The sequence below is a fragment of the Vombatus ursinus genome, unplaced genomic scaffold (genome assembly GCF_900497805.2).
Source record: "Vombatus ursinus unplaced genomic scaffold, bare-nosed wombat genome assembly UNPS02014830.1, whole genome shotgun sequence".
NCBI lineage: Eukaryota > Metazoa > Chordata > Mammalia > Diprotodontia > Vombatidae > Vombatus > Vombatus ursinus.
In genome coordinates, this window is record NW_020954608.1 from 38967218 (window position 1) to 38988020 (window position 20803).

At 35.9% G+C, this 20803-nt stretch overlaps 1 protein-coding gene across 1 annotated transcript in view; it reads left to right on the forward strand.

The window, feature by feature from the left end:
* Positions 1-20803, forward strand: part of ITPR2 (inositol 1,4,5-trisphosphate receptor type 2) — a 507541-nt gene that overhangs the window by 445700 nt on the left and 41038 nt on the right. The window contains exons 53-55 of the mRNA XM_027838537.1: positions 844-974; positions 2425-2590; positions 9378-9538. Of these exons, the coding sequence (XP_027694338.1) occupies positions 844-974; positions 2425-2590; positions 9378-9538 (458 nt within the window). The remainder of the gene's footprint in view (positions 1-843; positions 975-2424; positions 2591-9377; positions 9539-20803) is intronic.

The following is a 20803-nucleotide window of genomic DNA, read 5'->3' on the forward strand; positions in this document are numbered from 1 at the left end:
GCCAATGTATCTCTTTTCAGAATAATGTTCGTAATTGCACAAAATAAACATTGAAATATAGCTATCAAAACATTTTAAAAAACCAACAAATTACCAGGCCCAGATTAAGAAGCCCCATTCTAAACTAGTGGGCTCTTGCTACATAATTCCAAATAACTACTTAGCTACTGTTTTATTTATTTCATAAAGGAAACAATAGTTTTCATATATGATACTCATTCTTAAATCTAAATCACCAAGAATCATCATACATTTTATGAATACACAAAATATAGTATAAAGTATATTTTTTTCTGTTTTCATTTTTAAAATATTGGAGTCTTGTGATATTTCTGTTATGGTATATGTTTTTTTCTTTCCCCCACCTACCTACCTAGAATCTGCCAGACAAATATCTACACTTATAAGTCAAAACTGAATGCCAGGTAATTGAGAACCAACTGGCAAAGCAAATAGCTAAGAAATTCAGCCAATTAGACAAGAAGATACAAATGAACAGGCAGTGTTAGAGAATTCACTCTCAGTCAGCACTTAATTACATAGTCTGATTCTTAGCCTACTTGCATCATGTACTTTATTATATTATTTTTCTCTATCAGCTGTTACTTTTCTCTAGAAGGGTGGGAAACTCTTTAAATATTGTATATGTGCCAAGTGGTCAGTATGCTTTGGTTGATCCACATGCAAAGTGCCTGCTACTGTAGCTAAAATTAACAATATATGTGACTTTAGTGGCAACAGTGCCCCTAAAATTTTAAATGCTGCAGTACAGTTCTTAGAAATCATGTAGATGATATATTGAAAATGTTTTATTTTCAGTGTTGAATGTATTTGCTTTTGTAGTTGAGGAATATGACGAAGATGGGATAGAACGGACCTGTGACACACTCCTGATGTGCATTGTTACTGTGTTAAACCAGGGCCTGAGGAACGGTGGTGGTGTAGGAGATGTTCTGAGAAAGCCTTCTAAAGATGTAAGTGTACAGTAAAGTACAAAGTGAATCCTGTGAACCTCATGATCATTAATATAAATTTCTATAATACATAAAAAGGACTTTAACAGTATAGTTTTTTAAATCTGAAGTCAGCCACACTATATATAGAAACATATTACAAGGGGAAAATATTTTCATTGTTCTATAAAAAATGGATAGAGGGGAATTCATAAAAGATGTTTGAAGTAGGTCTATCTACATGACCAATAAAATAAGCAGTTAATTTACTTAATAAAAATAACTGGTCAAATCCCAGCTCTAACACTTAACTAGGCAAGTCATTTGATGTCTGAGTCTCAGATTCTTAGTCTGTGAAGTGGGTAGAATAATGATGATGATGAAAATGACAGTGCTACCTATCTCATAGGTTGTAATGAGATACTTTGTAAACCCTAAATTATATATAAATTTGAGTTATTGCCTAAAGATAAATAAAAACCAATTTATGTAATATTTTTAAAAATTTTGCTGGAAGATGCTGTAAAGCATTAATTTTCTAAAAACCTGAAGATTCTTTCATCTATTTAAAGTAGGATTTGAGAAATGTTTACTTGTTAGATTTGTATATTATAGTTAGGAAATTATGCCTGATAGTTTTTGTTCTTTAATAGAACTGGTGTCCTCTATGCAACACTGGTTCTGTCTGACCTGTTGGGGTTGAGTTGTGTGATCTCTGAGAGATATTCAAGATTTAGCATTTCGTACTTCTTTATTTCTTTTAATTATCACATAATTCTTTTAAAAAATTTCCAATTTTTTTTATTTTTAACTCCAAAAAAGTTGAGAAAATTGACTCCCTCCATCTAATTCTTTGAAGAAGTTTGGGGCTATAATCATGAAATATTGCCAATACTGTCAAGACTCAGTTAATGTGTTGTATAATTGCTTTTACCCCCTCTTTTAGAATCTCTTTTAGTAGATATAGTACACTGTGTGTGGGGTGTGAATATATTTGGAAATGAAGAAAAATTCTCTCCTCCTATTGGAAATAAGCCTTAAACTAGGTTATGCCTTCAATGTAATATTAGAACAAGAAAACAGTCTCTAATATAGAGGTTTACAGGGAATAAGATCATCTTTAAAGTAATGAGAAATGCTCATTCACTGGATGCTGACATTTGAACTTGATAACTGTAATTCTACTTCTGAAAAGTGAATATCAAATGCAAAAGGTGTAACCACTGTGGTAAAGGAGTCAGAGACTAATTGTGTATTTAAAAAGAGAATCACTTCATTGGAGGAATAAAACTATAAGTTGGAGGAATAAAACTAAAAGTTAAAAAAGAAATAGAACAATATATGGATATCTGGAAAATTCTCCATCCTCTTTAAGGGAAAAATCCCTTAGCTTTGTCATGTAACATTTCATGTACAGCCTGGAACCTTGGCTTGACTGATAATCACTGTGAAAATACTGTCTTTATTTCAGGAACCCTTGTTTGCTGCTAGAGTGGTTTATGACCTTCTTTTTTATTTCATTGTCATCATTATTGTTCTGAACTTGATTTTTGGTGTTATCATTGATACATTTGCTGATCTCAGAAGTGAAAAACAGAAAAAGGAAGAAATTCTAAAGACAACCTGCTTCATCTGTGGTATGTATTTCCAAGATACAAAAGTAATAGATGAAGAAGTCACACAGCAAGACTGTATGGATAGAGTAATGACCATTTATCATGCTGATTTGAAAAAACGATTTTATACTCAAGTCTTGTCAGGGTTTAGGTTAACTGGGCCTGAATTTTTTACACTCCATAAATAGGAATGAACTCTCATCCCCCTGTTAGTAGAGTTAATATTATATAATTTGTGTGATTCTTTGACTCTATGGTATAATCCATTATTGACAAGTATGAAAAGTTTTAATGTATTAAATGTGTCAGTTAAATACTTGAGTGATTTTACATTTAGTTAGAATAAGTTAGATTCGAATCGCTCAAAATGACATTTTGGTTTCCATGGGTGCCTACTTCCAAGCTCTCAAATATAGGGCTCTCTGTCTCTCACCATTACCTGCCTTTCTTTCCACCTCCTTCCAACCTCACTGCTACTAAACCTGCCCTTCTTGACCATTAGTTTCTTAACATCTATCTATACTCTCAGTAAATCATTCCCCCATCAGTTTTTAGTTCCCTTCCTTACACATTCTGGATCCTATGGCCATAAATTTCAGTAATGTTTTGTAACATTTTAGAATTCTCTACCAAACCTTGATATTCCTTCATGTCATGGTTTCCTCTGCCATTTACTATCTATATTCCAGGATGCCAAAAACTGCTAGAGAAAGTTATGAAGCTATGGCAATTGGGATAGGGACCGAACCTGTGATTTCATTAGTTCTGAGAACTCATCAACTAATGCAGTTCAGCACGTAGTCTTAGAGGATTGCCTACAACAGAAAAGTTGACTTTCTCAGGGTCACACCACCAAGATATGTCAGAGATGAGTCTTGAACCCAGATTTTCCTAGCTCTAAGGCTTGCCCTCCAACCATGAATCCATTAAAAATTAATATTATATAATATCAACTAGACCTTTAGTACTATTCAACAATTCTTTTACTTACCTCATTTAATCCCTATAACACTTCCCCCAACATACATTTTAGTCTTTTTCTACCTTATTCAAGGCAGCTAGGTGACTCAGTGGATAGAACACTGGTATTAGAATCAGGAAGACTCATCTTCCTGAGTTTGAATCTGGTCCCTGACCCTTACTAGCTGTGTAACCCTGGGAAAGTCACTTAACCCTGTTTGCCTCATTTTCCACATCTATAAAATGAGCTGGAGAAAGAAATGGCAAACTGCTCCAGTATTTTTGCCGAGAAAACTCCAAATGGGGCCATGAAGGGTTGAACACAACTGATAAACAGCACTTTATTCAAGTTCCTAGTTCCCTTTATACCTTCCTCAACATTACTTTTTTTTTAAGAAGATAAAGGAAATGAACTCTTTAGCTTCCTATGCTCTACCTCAAAATATTTCTGTTGTCACATACTACCCCCTACTTCAGAATTTATCTATATGTCACCTCTTTGCCATTGTGAATACTATTCTTTTAGCTTAGAATTCTCTTATCTCAATCCCAGCCTATGAACCAATCAAAATCCTATCATTCCTAAGTCCTAACTTGTCATGTCTTCCATGAATTCTTCTCTAGCCATTCTATCAGGCAGTGAGTTCTTCTTTGGAACCTTTCTAGTACCTGGCAGATAACATTTATATGGCATTGATCACATATTGGCTCTTGTTGCAGTAATTTACGAACATCTCTTAGAAGCAGTGTGATCTAAGGAAAAGAAAACTGAATTTGTAGTTAAACAACATAGATTAAATCCTGACTCTGTCATTTGCTACCTATATGATCATCTGCTAGTCACTTAACCTCTGTACCTTAGTTTACTCATCTCTCAAAGAGCTAGATGATCTCTTTGGTTCTGATCTAAAATCTTATGATTCTTATGTAAGAAAAAAATCTAAATATAAACCTCCTAGACATAGACATATGTATATGTGTGTGTGTGTATACATATATATGTAAATATAATGGGCACCTTCAGTGTATAAACATGTGTCTACACACAAATACAGCGCATCAGGCATGCACATATGTATTATGAACATATGTTACACATATGTGGGCATATGTGTCTACACTCAGATACATGTGTGTTTGGATTCAACTCAACAAGCATTTACTAAGTACCTACCATGTATAAGGTACATGTGATAGCTACTGGAGTAAAAAGACAAAAATGAACCAGTTTCTGCCCTAAGAAAGCTTTTATTCTATTGGAAGAAAACAACATGGGCACAGATAAGTAAATGCAAAATAGATAACAAAGCAATTTCAGAAGGGGAGGACTAAAAGTAGCAAGAATCAGGACAGGCCTCTTGTAGGACATGACACGAAAGGAACTTGGGGTTCTTTCTATAAGGCAGAAGGGAAGAATGAGTGTATTCCAGGCACTGAGATGGGATATAGAGTGTCATGTATAGGCAATAGTAAGTAGACCAGTTTGGCAAGAATGTAAAATGCTTAAGGGCCAATGATATATAATAAGCCTGGAAAGAAAGGTAGGAGCCAGATTGTGAAGGGCTTTGAACACCAAACAGAAGACTCTCTGTTTTATCCAAGAGACAATAGGGAGACATAAAAGCATTTTGAGAATGGGAGTAACTTTGTAAAAACTGTGCTTTATAGATATCAATTTGGCAGCTTTGTGGGAGATAGACTGAAGAGAGGAGAGGCTGAGTGCAGGGATATTAATTAAGAAGTTATTATGATAGTCCAGATGAATGATAATAAAAGCTTTAATTAGGTTTAATTTAATGTAATTAGGTTAGGAGTTGTGTGAATAGAAAGGAGGTGAAAGAAAGAGTTATGGAGGTAGACTTTACAAGATTTGGCAACTGATTGGATATGAGAGGTGAGGGAAAAGGAAGAATAAAGTTTGATTCCTAGGTTGTGAATCAGGGTGATTAGAGACACAGTGGTACCCTAGACACAGAAAGGGAAATTAGGAAGATTGGTACATTTTTTTGGGGGGAGATAATGGATCTGATTAGACGTATTAAGTTGGAGAAACTTAATGTGATACCTGTCTGGAGATACCGAGAAAGTAATTGGAAATTCAGGACTGGAGGTCACTAGGGACATTAGGACTCAATATGCAAATCTGAGAGTCTTGTTAAGCTGATGAAATCAGTTAGAGAAGATGGCCCAGGACAGAGTCCTGGAGTATATCTGTGCATGGGGGAATGAAATGTATGATGATCCAGCAGATGGTCCTGGAAATATTAGTCAGACTTGTAGTAGGAGGAGTAGGAGATGTCACTATCACAAGAACCCAGGGAAAAGAAAGTATCTAAGAGGAAAAGATGGTTAGTTGGTCACTCAACAAACAATTATTAGTGCATACTATGTACCAGGCACTCTGCTAAGGGCTGGGAATATAAAGACAGTTCCTGCCTTCAAAGGAAAGCACAATATAATGGGAGAGAAAACAAGCAAACAAGTATGTATAAACTATATATAGATCAAATAGGAGATGACTAACTTTTGTCAGTCTCAGTTTCCTCATCTATAAAATGGTGATATTAATAGCACCTATTTTAACAAGGTTGTTGAGGAACAAATGAGATAAAATATAAAGTGCTTTACAAAATTTAAAAAGCTATATAAGTGCTATGATGATGAAGATGATGATGATGATGGTGATGATTATAATTTTTATTTTCTCCCTTTGGTGTTTGGGAGTTGGAGAGGTAAGGGAGTGGAACTGGGTCTATGGTTTTGCTCTAGCTTGGTAGTCAAGTAGGTTGGTGGCCAGACGCAGAGGCAGGGGCTTGATGCTGGATTGAAGATCCCTCACAGTGTCTAGAACAATGTACTGCATCCAAAAGTCTTTTATTATTTGTTGAGCGAATAAATGTAAGCATCCATGCTCAATGTGTCAAAAAGAAGTAAAAGTTAGGCAGGGTCCCTGTGTTTAAAAGGCCTTACTCTAAAAGTAGAAATAAGAGAGACAAGCATCTCAATATAAATGTGTATGAGTAAGACCAGTGTTTTGTACATTTAAATATCTCCAGATCACTCCAGGCTTGCTCTAAAATAGTATTAAAGTACAGGAGATATGTTCCTAATTTTTTTTTGTTTATTTGTAACTTGTCTAAACATAGCAATTACAAGAATGGCTTAAGAGTTATGAAAATGTGTTACAAAATGGATGGAATTATTCAGAGAGCATCCTGGAAGAGCATAAGTGCTAATTTAAAGACAGATTATATAATATGAGAAATAAGAAGACAGAAGTTCTCCCATATAATGATTGGCCAAAGGTCGGAGTTAGAAAAGGGTGTAGTGAGTACAGTGATAGAGTAAATAGGGCTTGTCTCATTTGAAGGCAATTGTGATATGTTCACATTTGACTCAGAAAGAAGTCTTCAGACAACTATTTAGCAGAGTGATGCAGTTGGAGTGAACATAGAAAATAATTTTGTTTATGATCTGAATATTATTTTTAAATGATTGGAGCTTGAGAGATCATGAAGAAACGTACTGCAGCACATCAGATATTGTAGAACCATAATGAGAACAATGAATTGGATAACACAAAAAAGAGAAATTATTTATCTCCTAGAAGTAGTTGGTTTTTGATTTTGTCTGATTTGCCATCATCAAATATCTGTCCTATCAGAGATTAACTGATCATATACAGGTAGGTTCCCAGCAAAAATCTCTCAACTTCAGTTAACCCCGCTTTCTCTCTATCTCAGCACCAGTCTGTTCACATGCCTACAGATCTGCTAAACATAGTTACCTAAAGTAGAAGAAAACCATATTCTTATGCTGTATTAATTAAAGCAGCTAGATGGTAGAGTGGATAGAGAGCTGGGCCTGGAGGCAGGAAGACCAGAATTCAAACCTGGCCTTGGACCCTTACTAGCTGGGGGACTCTGGGCAAGTTTCTTAACTTTTGTGTCAGTTTCCTCATCTGTAAAATAGGGGATAATAATAGCACTTTCCAAGCTTATTAGGGGATCAAATGAAATAATACTTGTAAAGCTTTAGCAAAGTGCCTGACACCTAGTCAGTGCTATAAAACTATTAACTATTATTATTATTAAATCATTTATATGTATAGACCTTTAATGGCATCATAATGAAAATTGCTATAACAAAATATTCATGTTAATAAGGTGGTCAGGTGTTCTAGCATTAGCCATTCACACTCCATGTTTTCCATATAAAGAAAGCTAATGAGTTAAGGGGATAGTTTGTCTTCATTGAACAAGACTTTTCTTTTCATCTAGTATAGTAAGTGCTTAATAAATAGTTAGTCAACTTTAGTTGGATATGTTATCTAATACAATATAAAGTCTTTGAGAGCAGGGACTGTTTCATTTTTCTTTGTATCAGCAGTGCTTTCCTCCTCTCCCCCACCACCTTTGACCAGATCTGTGATTTAATTGGTTTAGGGAACTACCTAGTGAGAAAACTCATTCTACCAATGCAGATTTAATAACCACTCTGAAAACCAGCCTTAAAGAGTTGCTTGGGACACTGAGGGGTTTAATGGCTTGTCCAGGATTACACAACCAATATGTATGAGAGGAGAGACATGAGCCTAACCAATCAATCAACAAATATTTATTAAGTACCTACCCCATGTCAGGAATATAAAGAAATGCAAAAATAGTCTCTTGCCTTAAGAAGTTTATGTTCTAATGGAATTATATAATGAATATAAATAGGTACATGCAAGACACATACAAAGTAGATGTACAGTAACCAAGTCATTCTGACTCCAAGGCCAGCTCTCCATCTATTTTACCATGCTACCTCTCATAGTAGGCACTTGATTAGTGTTTATTAACTTTAACTGAAGTATTATCTCTATAACAATCTTTATAATGCTGTTCATTTGTTATTTAATGAGTCTTCTACATGATTATAAAGTACATCATTCCTTTATTTTTCTAAGAAGGCATGTGAAATCCAGAGAAACTCAGTAATTTTTCTACGGTTCATGTAGAAAACTAGATAGCAGAATGAAGAATAGAAACAACTGCTTGGAGGTATCCCCAGTATTCAAATTGAAAACCACAATGAATCTCAATATTCCCATTTTCTTTGGAAATTCAATCTTTTTCTCTCCATATTTTTCTTTTTCACGCCCTTCACTCCTTTCCAGTGTTCAACTTTTTAAAAGGAGTCTTACTATTTAGTTCCTATTCTTAGTATCCTTCTAGGATCTAAAAATGTACTCTGAAAATTGTACAACTCTTACTGAAAGTGCCAGAGAATAATATTCCAGAGTGCTGGATAAATGTATAATTCTTATTGTAGTTGAAGTCCAGATCTTTGCAATATATTTCATTGCATTTTGCTAACTACAAATAGTTTACATTTCTCTCTCAGATACCTACTTTCTGTCATCTGGTAGAACGAATTTGCAGGTAAATTAAAAATACCTAAAGATTATGAGTTTTCCTAATCCTGGATAAAATGACATTGTTCACTAGTATTGATGCATCTTTATCTTAAACTTGTTTCCCTATCTAACATGCCACCTTTTACATAACCATAGTCTAAAAATTACCTCCAAGTGGCATGCACACTTTTTGAAGATATTTTGCTCTTAGTAAATAAATGACATATGCTGATAAAAAAAAATAATCCATCCAGGTGTAAGATTCACAAGTATCATGTTTCTTTTCTTTGGAGGTCATTTGTAGTATTTACTCTAAAGTTGTAAACCTTAAAGTGCTTTTAATTAGGGTAATTAAATATACATATATCTCACAATTTTTTTATTTATAAGAGCTATGTTGCTTAAATTACAAGTTATCCATTTTTCACATTTTGTGCATTTTTTCAGGACTTGAGAGAGACAAGTTTGATAATAAAACTGTATCATTTGAGGAGCACATTAAGTCTGAACACAATATGTGGCATTATTTGTACTTCATAGTTCTGGTGAAAGTTAAAGACCCAACTGAATACACTGGACCTGAGAGTTATGTAGCTCAAATGATTGCGGTAAGTCATCCAAAAATTTTAATGTTGAATTTTAGTGAATCTGTTTTGTTTTATAGTCATTTCAGGTTTTGCCCAGTTCCGTCTTCAACATGGAAGGATTCCAGAAATGGTCACTGAAAAGTCTGAAATGGCACTGCTAATATATAAGGAACACTAGTACTGATTATTTATATATTAATCGGTCAACAAGTTTTTTTTTTATTATTATTAAGTATGTATTGCTATGTTAGACAGTTGGGAGACAGAGACAAAAAAGAAACAGCTCCTGCCCTCCAGAAGCTGACATTCTCTAGAAATAAACATATTTACATGCATTTGATTAGGATAGGGACTGGACCTGTAGTTATTTTGGTATAGGAAGGATTGTGCCTCAAACAATGTAGATTGACATCTTCTCTGCCATTTATATTTCTTAGATTGTTGCTAGAGCACCAAGAGGTTAAATGACTTGCGCAGGATAAATGATCTCACCAGTGTGTGTCAGAGCACAGGAAGCCAGGCCATCCTTATTCTAAGGTTGGCTCACTAGCTACCATACCGTGCTGTACATAAACAAGAGGCAATATGATATAGTAAATAGAGAGCTTGCCTTGGTATCATGAAGACTTCCATGCAAGCCCTGATTCTGACCTGACTAGTTGGATGTATGACTGTGGTCAAATTTTTTGTTTCTCTTAGTGCCTCATGAAGCTTTGTAAGATTATAAATTATAGCTGAATTGCCATTGGTGAAGAGAATTTCTATACCAGAAGTTCCCCATACTTATAAAATAACAGCTCATAGCTAGCTAGATCAATAGATACACACATGTTTAAAATGCCACAATAACTAAAAAAACACTGTCACTTAATGTAGTTGCCATCTGTATTAGTGAAGGAAATATCTATACCAGCAACATAAAAGATTCTTGAGATAGAAAAGTACTTGGTGATTACTATTGGTCCTATGAGCTATATGAGCTCATGAATTTGGATATTCCCTCCCATGATACAAATCATAGCTCATCCATGCTTGCCTTTTTTTTTTTTTTTTGGTGCAGCTCATATACTCCTCTAGGTTCACTAAAGAGGGTTTACTGAACATGCTCAGAACCTTCCTCACTTTTTTCTAACATTTCAAGGTTATTAATATAGCCCTTGTACTGTCCATAAATTATCCCTTATTCTGGACTTAGGAACAGCCCATCTTTTGTTTCTAGGACACATTTATGACATCCTTTTGTACAGTATGGTATATACAATATGGTATTGCCTGCCTCTGAGCTTTTCCATTGCTGTCTGTGTTACTCATTTTTAATTCTTCAGAGAAACTAATTCTCCATTCTATTAAAGGAGGTGACAGGTAGACATATTAGAGGAAAGTCTTATGTAAATGAGCTTGCATCCTAGGTTACATATACGAAGTAATTTTGGGAGGGGCTGCCCTAATTTACCAACAGGTAGACTTTTATTGTAAAAGTAGAGTTATAAATGAAATTTTAAAACTATATTATCTGATACAACTTTCAAGGAGTTATGTAAAGGAAAACAAAAAGGCTTAAATAGTTCTTGGGAAATGATCCTGCCTATATTAGAGAAATTGGAAAAGCTAAGTTTTGGGATACCATGCCTCCCCCTCCCCCAAAGTTGTTACCTCAACTATTTGAATTTTATTCTTTGCATTATATTACTAGGCTGGAATTCAGGAGACTTGGGTTTTAATCTCCATCCTGACACTGCTTTGCTGTCTGACCTTAACCAAATCCCTTAGTCTCTTAGGGCCTCAGTTTCTTCATCTGTAAAATGAGGGCGTTATATAAATTAATCTCCAAGGTTCCTTTTAACTCTAACAATATGAGTCTATAACTATGAATATTTATACCAGCATCCACATTAATATTCATGGAAAATATATTAATCTTTTGGCTCTGGGAATTGGAATTTTCTGATAAAATACACGAATGCATTTTGCATTAGTCCTAATGGTAAGAACTCTGAACTGGAGGGTCTGAAAAATTAACGGAATTTTCAAAGCATAGTTTTCTTGCCTTCAAACGCAAAACTAAGATGTCTAAACATCTCCTATCTGTTAACCAAAATTAAGATAGGGTACCTTCTGAGACCAGGGCTTCAGGGTTACAGAAGTATAGAATCATTTGAGTTTTTTTTCTTAGCCTCTTTTACTGATAAGATTAAAACCATTTGATGTGAGCTTCCTTAGTTCTCCATTTGTATTCCACCAAACTCAGCAGCATCATTTCTTCCCCTACCTTCCCTATGAGAAGAGAAAAGGTATTACTTTTCCTCATTAAGGCTAATCCCACTAATGGCCCCCATAATGTCATTCCCTCCTACTTCTACCTTTAGAACCTTGCTCCAGTAGTCATCCTTTCTCATTCTTGCATCTTTAATTTTTCTCTTTTATCTGGCTCTTTCCTATTTGCCTAGAAGCATGCTCAGGCCTTTTCAAAGGTCCCAGCCAGAGAGAGAGAACATAGGGATTGTTTCATTTTTTTATTGAAACCCCAGCATCTAGCATTGGGTCTAGTATATAGTGGGCACTTAATAAATGCCTTATTGATTTATTGATTCTAACCCATCCACCTACTGTTCCATCTTTTTTCTCTCATTTACTGCCAAAATTCTTTGGATGATGTCTGTAACAGGTATCTCCATTTCCCCACTTCCCATTCCCCTCAATCCTTGTAATCTGACTTTTCTTCCTCGCACATGACTAAAGCTAATCATATATTTATCACCTCAGGACATCAACATGGTATTGTTTTGTGTTGCTAATTGACTCATTTTTACTTAAGTTTTTGCCACACGTGTACATATTTTAATAAAGACCTATCATAGAATCATACAATTTCAGAGTGAAAGGACCTCAGAGACTACCTAATCCAACTCATAACCAAAAAAATAATAAACTAGTCTTCAAGCTCCCTCCAATGTGTGGGAACCTACTGCCTTCCAATGCAGCAATTCCACTTTAAGTTAGCTTTAGTTATAAAGAAGTTTTTCCTTACAAAAAGCTCAACATATCTTTCTGCAATTTCCACCCACTGCTTTTAGGTTCTGCCTCTTGGGGCCAAACAGAAAAAGTTTGATCCCTCTTCTACAGGGTAGCCATTTGGATATCTATAATATTTTCCTTTTTTCTAGGCTAAACAACTTTAGTTCCTTTAACCAACCCTAATATGATATAGATTCAAGGCCCATTCCTTTATATCCTGGATATCCTTCTCTAAATACTCCCTAGCTCATCAGAGTCCTTCCTAAACTATGGTACCCAGAACTGAACACAGTACTCTGGAGGTGACACAACCAGGGCATAGTACAATGGGACTGTCCCTTTCCTGTCCCTGGAAGCTATGCTTCTCTTAATGCAACCCAGGATCATGTTAGCTTTTTCTGGGTGTCATACCATACAGCTAACTCTTAATTGAACTTGCAGTCCACTGAACTCCCCAGATCTTTTGCAGACAAACTGCTGTCTAACCATGCACCTGTATATGTATGTAATATACTACGTACATAGATATTTTGTACTAGATTGTAAGATCTTGAATGTCAGGGATTATTTTAGTTATACTGATTTATATCTCTTTCTCTGCTTAGGAGAGTGTTCTATATGCAGCTGTTAAATGAACAAATGAATAATAAAATGCCCCATGTATTGAAAAGACAACTGGGTTTGGAATCAGAGAACCTTGGTAGTAAGGACCTAGTATTAAGTCCTAGCCCTCCAACCTGCTAGCTCCTTGTCTCTGGGCAAGTCACCATACTACTCCTGAGCCCTAAATTATACAACGAAGGGCTTGAACTCTACTGTCTCTTTGAGGACGAATACCATATTATCAATATCAGCCAGGACTTCTTACACTCAGGGCAATTTCCTGTTTAATTAAATTGAAAAGAGACCCATTTACCTATTCCTTTTATCCCCAATTACATAAAGAATAAAAAGAATCAACAATTTTTCAGATTTTTTTTGTCATTCTGCAACCCTAAAGCAATTTTATTTAGTTAAACCATATTTTCAGGTCATAACTATTGGAGAGGAAAATATTTTGGCTCATCAAAGATACAAAGTCTTTAGAGATCTATGCTGCACAAGCCACATCCATTATCACCATTTGCTATGATAATTTCTTCAATATTATGTGCCACAATTATGAAATTAAGTGTTCTGATTCTATTTTATAATTTATACTAATTATATAATTGAGTATAATTATGTAAGTGCTCAATATTCCACTAAAACCTAATTTAAAGAACTAAAAACTTCATGAGATTTTAAAAACTTATTTATACTTTAAGGAGGACAGCCTATTGTCATTCTAAAGTTGGATCAAGAAATCAATATATCAGTTCTTCACTTTCCACATTATGAATATTAATATGGTGGGAGATCCTTAAGTTTCTAGCTAGAGATGTCACTGCTTAATCTCTTGCCAGAATTATTTTATCTTTATCTCTAATTTCCATATGTGTTAAGTGTATGTATTACTATTTTTTTCATGTAAACAAATGCCAACTTTCTAATCCAATTTTATATTTGGGAAATGGTGATTAAGGGAGGCAAGCACTGCAAGTCAGTGGTAGAACCCAAAATTAAGCCTTGTCTCCCAACATCTCTTCTAATACTAATACAATTAAACTATAACGCCATTTTGTAGAAGAGCAAGAAATTTTCCAAAGTTATATTTTAAAAATTCATGTGGCAGAGGGGAGATAAAATAAAAAAGGGTAAGCTAGGTAGTTAATTTGTTCTCCTGACAAAAATGGTATACAGGTTGCCATCTGATGAGTCAGAAATTGTAAAGCAGTGTGGTATAATGGAAAGGGCACTGTATTGGTGTCAAGGAGGAGGAGGAGGAGGGAGGAGGAGGGGAAGGATGATTGAATAGGCAGAAGGTGATCGATCGCCTTATGATGACAGGAAGGAAAGAGATTAACTTAAACAGCAGAGATGCTTTTACAGAGCCAAATGGAAACATGAAATTTCTCCCAACGACTAAAATCATTCCAATCCTCCTTCTGTTTTCAAAAGAAAGGCAGAAAAAAAATCAACCTTTGTGATATCTCCAAAGAGAAGTCTAAACCTGCTTTCAGAAAGGCCTAGGTAAATTATAATGAAGGGGCCCGGGTAGGTAGTAAAGTAGCTAAGTAGAAATGAAGACCAGAAATGTGGAAAAACATTCTTCAGAAGGAAGTGAACATAGTAGATTTTGTTTTTGTTATCTTTGTTTTTTTTAAGGACTTGGACTTTTTAGCTACTGAATAATACTAATTTAAGCATAGCTGATACTTGTTTGAAAGGCTATTTTCTTCCATAACATGAAGACAATCTTTACAGCTGCTTTATATTAAAAGACATTAATAACCAAAAATCACGCAAAAATCCATGTTTCCACTATGTCAGTGTTGCATAAGTTTTCAGTTTTATTCAGAGCACCCTTGAATTCAGGGAATACTTTAACATGTCATAGGATCATAGATCTAGAACTGGAAGAGACATCAGAAGTCATCTATTCCAACCTCCTGATTTTATACTTGAGGAAACTAAGGCCCAAGGAGGTTGAGTGACACAAGGTAGTAACAAAGGAATAAATGAAAAGCATCACCAATTGCCCAGTGGACATTTAAAACTTAGAGACATCATAAACTCAGTAAGTCTAAAACTGAGCTCATTATGTTTCCCTCCAAAACTTCATTATTTTTGTCTAAGGTCATACCTTCAGCCTGAAAGAATGGCAACACCATTCTTCTAGAGCCTTGGGTTTATAATCTCAGCATTATCCTGCACTGTCTTTCACCCCAAGTCCAATAATTTACCAAATCTTGCCATTACTGTCTTCATAACATCTTCCTGATCTAACCTAGCTTATTGCAACAATCTCCTAATTGGTCTCTCTGCCACAAGTCTCTCAGTATTAAACTCCATCCTATGTACTGCTGCCAAAGTAATTTTCTTTAAAGGCACATCTGACCATGTGACTTCTCTACTCAAACAACTCCAATGACTTCTTATTGACTCTAGGATAAAATTCCTCTGTTTAGCTTTTAAAATGCTATACAACCTATCTTTCCAACCTCATCATATATTACTCCCCATCTCATACTCTGCTAGTCATCCAACTAGTTAGCTCTACGTTTCTCATTCACAATACTTTATGTCACATCTCTTTGTACCAGCTATCCTTCATGCTCAGAATGCATTCCCTCTTCATCTCACCTCATAGTGTCCCACTCTTCTTTTATGACACAGCTCAGGCACCATCCTCTTCCGGAGTCCTTTCCTGATCCCCCTACCAGTGGCCTTCCTCCTTGTATTTAACTACTTTGTCTATATTTGTATTTATTTATCATATAAATTAAATGCCATATGCATTTCTATAGGTACTTTTCTCCCCTGTTAGAATGTAAGCTCCATGGGAAAAGGGATTGTTTCTTTGTTCTTGTATCCCCAGTGCCTAGCATAGTGCCTGGGATATAGTAGGCCCTTGTTGATAGATTGATTTTTGCATTTATTATGTACTAAGTTCTGGAAGTACAAATATAAAAGAATGACAGTCCCATTCTTAAGTGGCTCATACTCGAATGGGAAAGACCATACATATATGAGTTTCATTGGCAAATCAGATGGAAAGATCCTAAGGTTCTTGGGGCACAGTGGAAAATCAGATGGTAATGCATCTTTTTAAATTATATTTTTACTGAAAAAAAATCATATTTGTTACTGAATTTGAACCATCTGACTATGCCAAAGGAGTCTGGTATCAAAAACTTTTTTTTCTGGGCTTTTTGTACCTCTAGTTCCCAAAGAGACAGGGTTCTTATCAGTTGCATAAGCAGTTGCCATATCTCATCTCCAAAGGGAGTGAGATCTGTACCTGGGCTTTCTGACTCCAGAGAGAGTACTCTTTCCATTGGCCCATGTTGCCTAGATAAAAACAAATCACAGTTAAGGATTTGTATACCTGTAGTTCTACCACTGAAAAAAGGAATTACAAAGGAAAAAAATGGTGTCTGATCTGAGGATCCTGAAATGGAGAAATAGACTCTTACCAGTAAGTTTACCAACTCTGAAAGGTACCAGGTATCCTGTGGAAGTATGAGTATATTGGACATGGTCATTTCCAAACTCAATTTTGATAAATAAAACCGAATCATGTGAATGTAACAATACAGAGTAGCACAGGGTTATTCTGATCCATCTGTCCTATCATTGAATATTCAGGGCAAGATGAATTTGCTCCTGTTTTGTATGTTGTGACCTCTTAGATACAAAGATCCATCCTAAAACATTTATTTTAAATTTATTAAGGGATATTCATATCTGTGATTTACATAACTTTAATAAAAAGAATTTATCTTGTTGTTATAAGGAAAAATTTTGTTTCCCAGTTCTGGTCATTACCGTAAGATCTTGTTCAAATCTCAGTTGGCTTTCTGGAATAATAATGTTCATGTTGTTAAGACTGATACATTTACTCTGAAAGTTTGGCTTTCTTCCAAAGGATAACAGATGCTATCAAAATGCAAGTTGTGGGAAGAAGTAGTATATCCCGTAAAGCCACGCAACTTTTATTTAATGATTTTTAAAAGACTGACATAACCCATATCTCATTATGAGTAATTAGTTTAAAGAATAATTACAATGAAATAACACTATTGTGTTAAGGTCTTGCTGACAGGCTAATTTCCTTGGAAATATAAAGATAGATTAGCAGGAACATCATGGTGCAGTAGAAAGAACAATGGATATGGAATCAAAAGGTCTGAGCTCAAACTCCAACTCTGCAAGTTAGTAACCTGTATTACTTGGGCAACCTCTCTTGATCTCAGTATCCTCATGAAACAATCTCTAAGATCATGTCTAGCCCTAAATTTATGATATCCAAATTTATCCAACCACTAATAATCTTACCTAACAATGGTAAGGACTACTAGCTGACAATCCTGTGGCCACTCTGTTGGTTATATATCCCCATTCAACACCAGAGGTCACTGGTAAAATACCAAGCTCTCTGTGGTTCTCACAGAGCTGGCTACCTCTTGGAAATTCTACTCATTTTATGGGGGTTGGTTGCGGGGAAAAATGAGGTCAAGGCTCATGTGATTTATCTAGGGGTGTGGTGTATATAGATTTATTCAGCTCCATCATTTTGGCTTATATCCCTACCCACTCGGAGAAAACTCCACATGCTTTCCTTCACTGCTTAGTTTCAATGGAACACTGACATGTATCATAGAGTAGACCATATTTTCATGGCATAACTACAAACAATTCTTTAAACATAATCATAGAAACAAGAAGACTAAAACTCAAACACATTACCAAATAGCTTTCATGTGGGCTGGGTACCTGATATCCTCCCAGATCCAGCAGCCCAGACCTATTTGGATCTACAGGCAAGCAAACCTCAAGAGTTTAAAGAGATGGAAGTTTAGAGCTTAGATTTAAAACCATCCTGTCAGTCACTCTAATAAAGAACGAGTAAGCAGCCCTCAAGGTCTATCTACTTATGGCCAAACTTTGTGTGTGTGTGTATGAGACCTCTAAGAGGTCACAACAGACAAAACAGAAGCAAATTCATCTTGCCCTGAATATTCAGTGACAGGACAGATGGATCAGAATAACCCTGTGCTACTCTGTATTGTTACATTCACATGATTCAATTTTATCTATCTATCTATCTATCTATCTATCTATCTATCTATCTATCTATCTATCTATCTATCTATCTTTCTATCTATCTATCATTTTGGGGACTCATCTGGTTTCTAGTTCCTTTTTGAGCGTAGCCATCATATACCAAGTCAGGTATTAAGTCCTCCTCCAGCCATTTTTGTCTCCCAAGTTGGTCCACTCTGTCTTTACTTTCAACTTCATGAGTGCCTTCATGAGCCTGCAACTCTTTAGAGGTCAGCATAGCCTTGCTGTGTCACAGTCATATCATGAGAAAACAGCTTTAGGCAATTTTGATGGATATTTTGTCTTGTTTATCCTCAAATTTCCATGCTGACCACAAACTGACTAACTTCCCTCAAGGTTGATACACTTTCTCCCACATTCCTCAGTCTTATTCTATGGATGTAGCTCTAGGCTTACATCTAGTTATGTCCTTAGCAAGAAGGAAGGACCAACAGAACAAAATCAATATATAATTTTGTCTACAGGAATTTCTGAAAATAAATAATCTAAGAATTTTGCCTAATTGACTGATTAATCACTAGGCCAGTATGTTTATTGATAAAAGGATGGGGCTTGAGCTCTCCCCCCAAACCCCTCCAAATACCTATAAAAATGGTTCTAAACAAATTCTAAAGCAGCAGAACCCACAAAAAGATAGAGTGAAACAAATTTCCAGCCAAAAACAGCCTGGATGGTTGATTGGAAAGTTATATCACACCAGGCAGGGGAAGGGCACAGTTCGGTGTGGGCACACAGGCCACAGCGACCCTGGAGCAGGCCTTCGAGGACTGAATCATGGGCAGGTGTGTGGTTTCCAGACTTCTCAACCCAGGAATACCAAAGACAACTTGGAAGGTCAGTGGGAAAAGTCTGTGACTGTGGTGAGAGAGGAGATAGGTCTCAGCCACAAGTCTCGAGCGCGGCCCAGGGGCCATGGCTGTTTCCTGAGCTTCCAGCCCACAGACTGAGGGGGAATCAAGTGGCTGATCAGAGGAGGATTGCAGGGATCTCTTTGCCAGTGCTGAGGCAGGAATCTCTTACTTTACCAGTTCTTGGATCTGGGTCACAGTTCTGAGGGGCCATCCTGGGGTGAGGAAGAGTGCTGGCTTGGTCGAGCTTGTTGTGGCAGTGGAGAGAAAACACCTCACCCCTTATCATAGCACCTTGGAAGAACTGAAAATTTTCAGATTCCTAGAAGTATCTCTGAAAACAGCTGTACAAACCCCTGAAGCTTGGGACAGTACATTCCCCACATTGGAAGGAGACTTTTACCTTAACAAGGAGTTTAAAACTCAAGTAATTGGCTGGAATCATGAGTAAGCAGCGCAAAAAAGAGTGACACTATATTATCTTACTTTGGTGACAAAGAAGATCAAAACATACAACCAGAAGAAGACAATGAAGCCAAAGCTCCTACATCCAAAGCCTCCAAGAAGAATATGAATCAGTCCCAGGCCTTGGAATAGCTCAAAAGGGATTTTGAGAAGCAAGTAAGAGAAGAAGAGGAAAAACTGAGAGTGATGCACGAAAATCATGAAAAACAAGTCAACAGCTTACTAAAGGAGACCCAAAAATATACTGAAGAAAATAACACCTTAAAAAATAGCCTAACCCAAATGGCAAAGGAGGTCCAAAAAGCCAATGAGGAGAAGAAAGCCCTAAAAAGCAAAATTGGCCAAATGGAAAAGGAAGTCCAAAAGATTACTGAAGAAAATACTTCCTTAAAAATTAGAATAGAGCAATTGGAAGCTAGTGACTTTATGAGAAATCAAGACACTGTAAAACAAATCCAAAAGAATGAAAAATTAGAAAAAAGTGTGAAATATCTCATTGGAAAAACAACTGACCTGGAAAATAGATCCAGGAGAGAGAATTTAAAAATTGTTGGACTATCTGAAAGCCATGATCAAAAAAAGAGCCTAGGCATCATCTTTCACAAAATTATCCAGGAAAACTGCCCTAATATTTTAGAGCCAGAGGGCAAAATAGAAATTGAAAGAATCCACTGATCACCTCCTGAAAGAGATCCCCAAAGGAAAACTCCTAGGAATATTGTAGCCAAATTCCAGAGTTCCCAGGTCAAGGAGAAAATATTACAAGCAGCCAGAAAGAAACAATTCAAGTATTGTGGAAACACAATCAGGATAACACAAGATTTAGCTGCTTCTACATTAAGGGACTGCAGGGCATGGAATATAATATTCTGGAGGCCAGAGGAAATAGGATTACAACCAAGAATCACCTACCCAGCAAAACTGAGTATAATCCTGCAGGGGAAAAAATGGTTATTCAGTGAAATAGAGGACTTTCAAGCATTCTTGATGAAAAGACCAGAGCTGAATAGAAAACTTGATTTTCAAATACAAGACTCAAGTGGAACATGAAGAGGTAAACAGGAAAGAGAAAATCATAAGAGACTTATTAAGATTGGACTGTTTACATTCCTGCATGGAAAGATGATATTTGTAACTCATGAGACCTTTGTCAGTATTAGGGTAGTTGGAGGGGAAAAAATTATATGTATGTATATATAGATATAGATAGATAGATAGATAGATAGATAGATAGATAGATAGATAGATA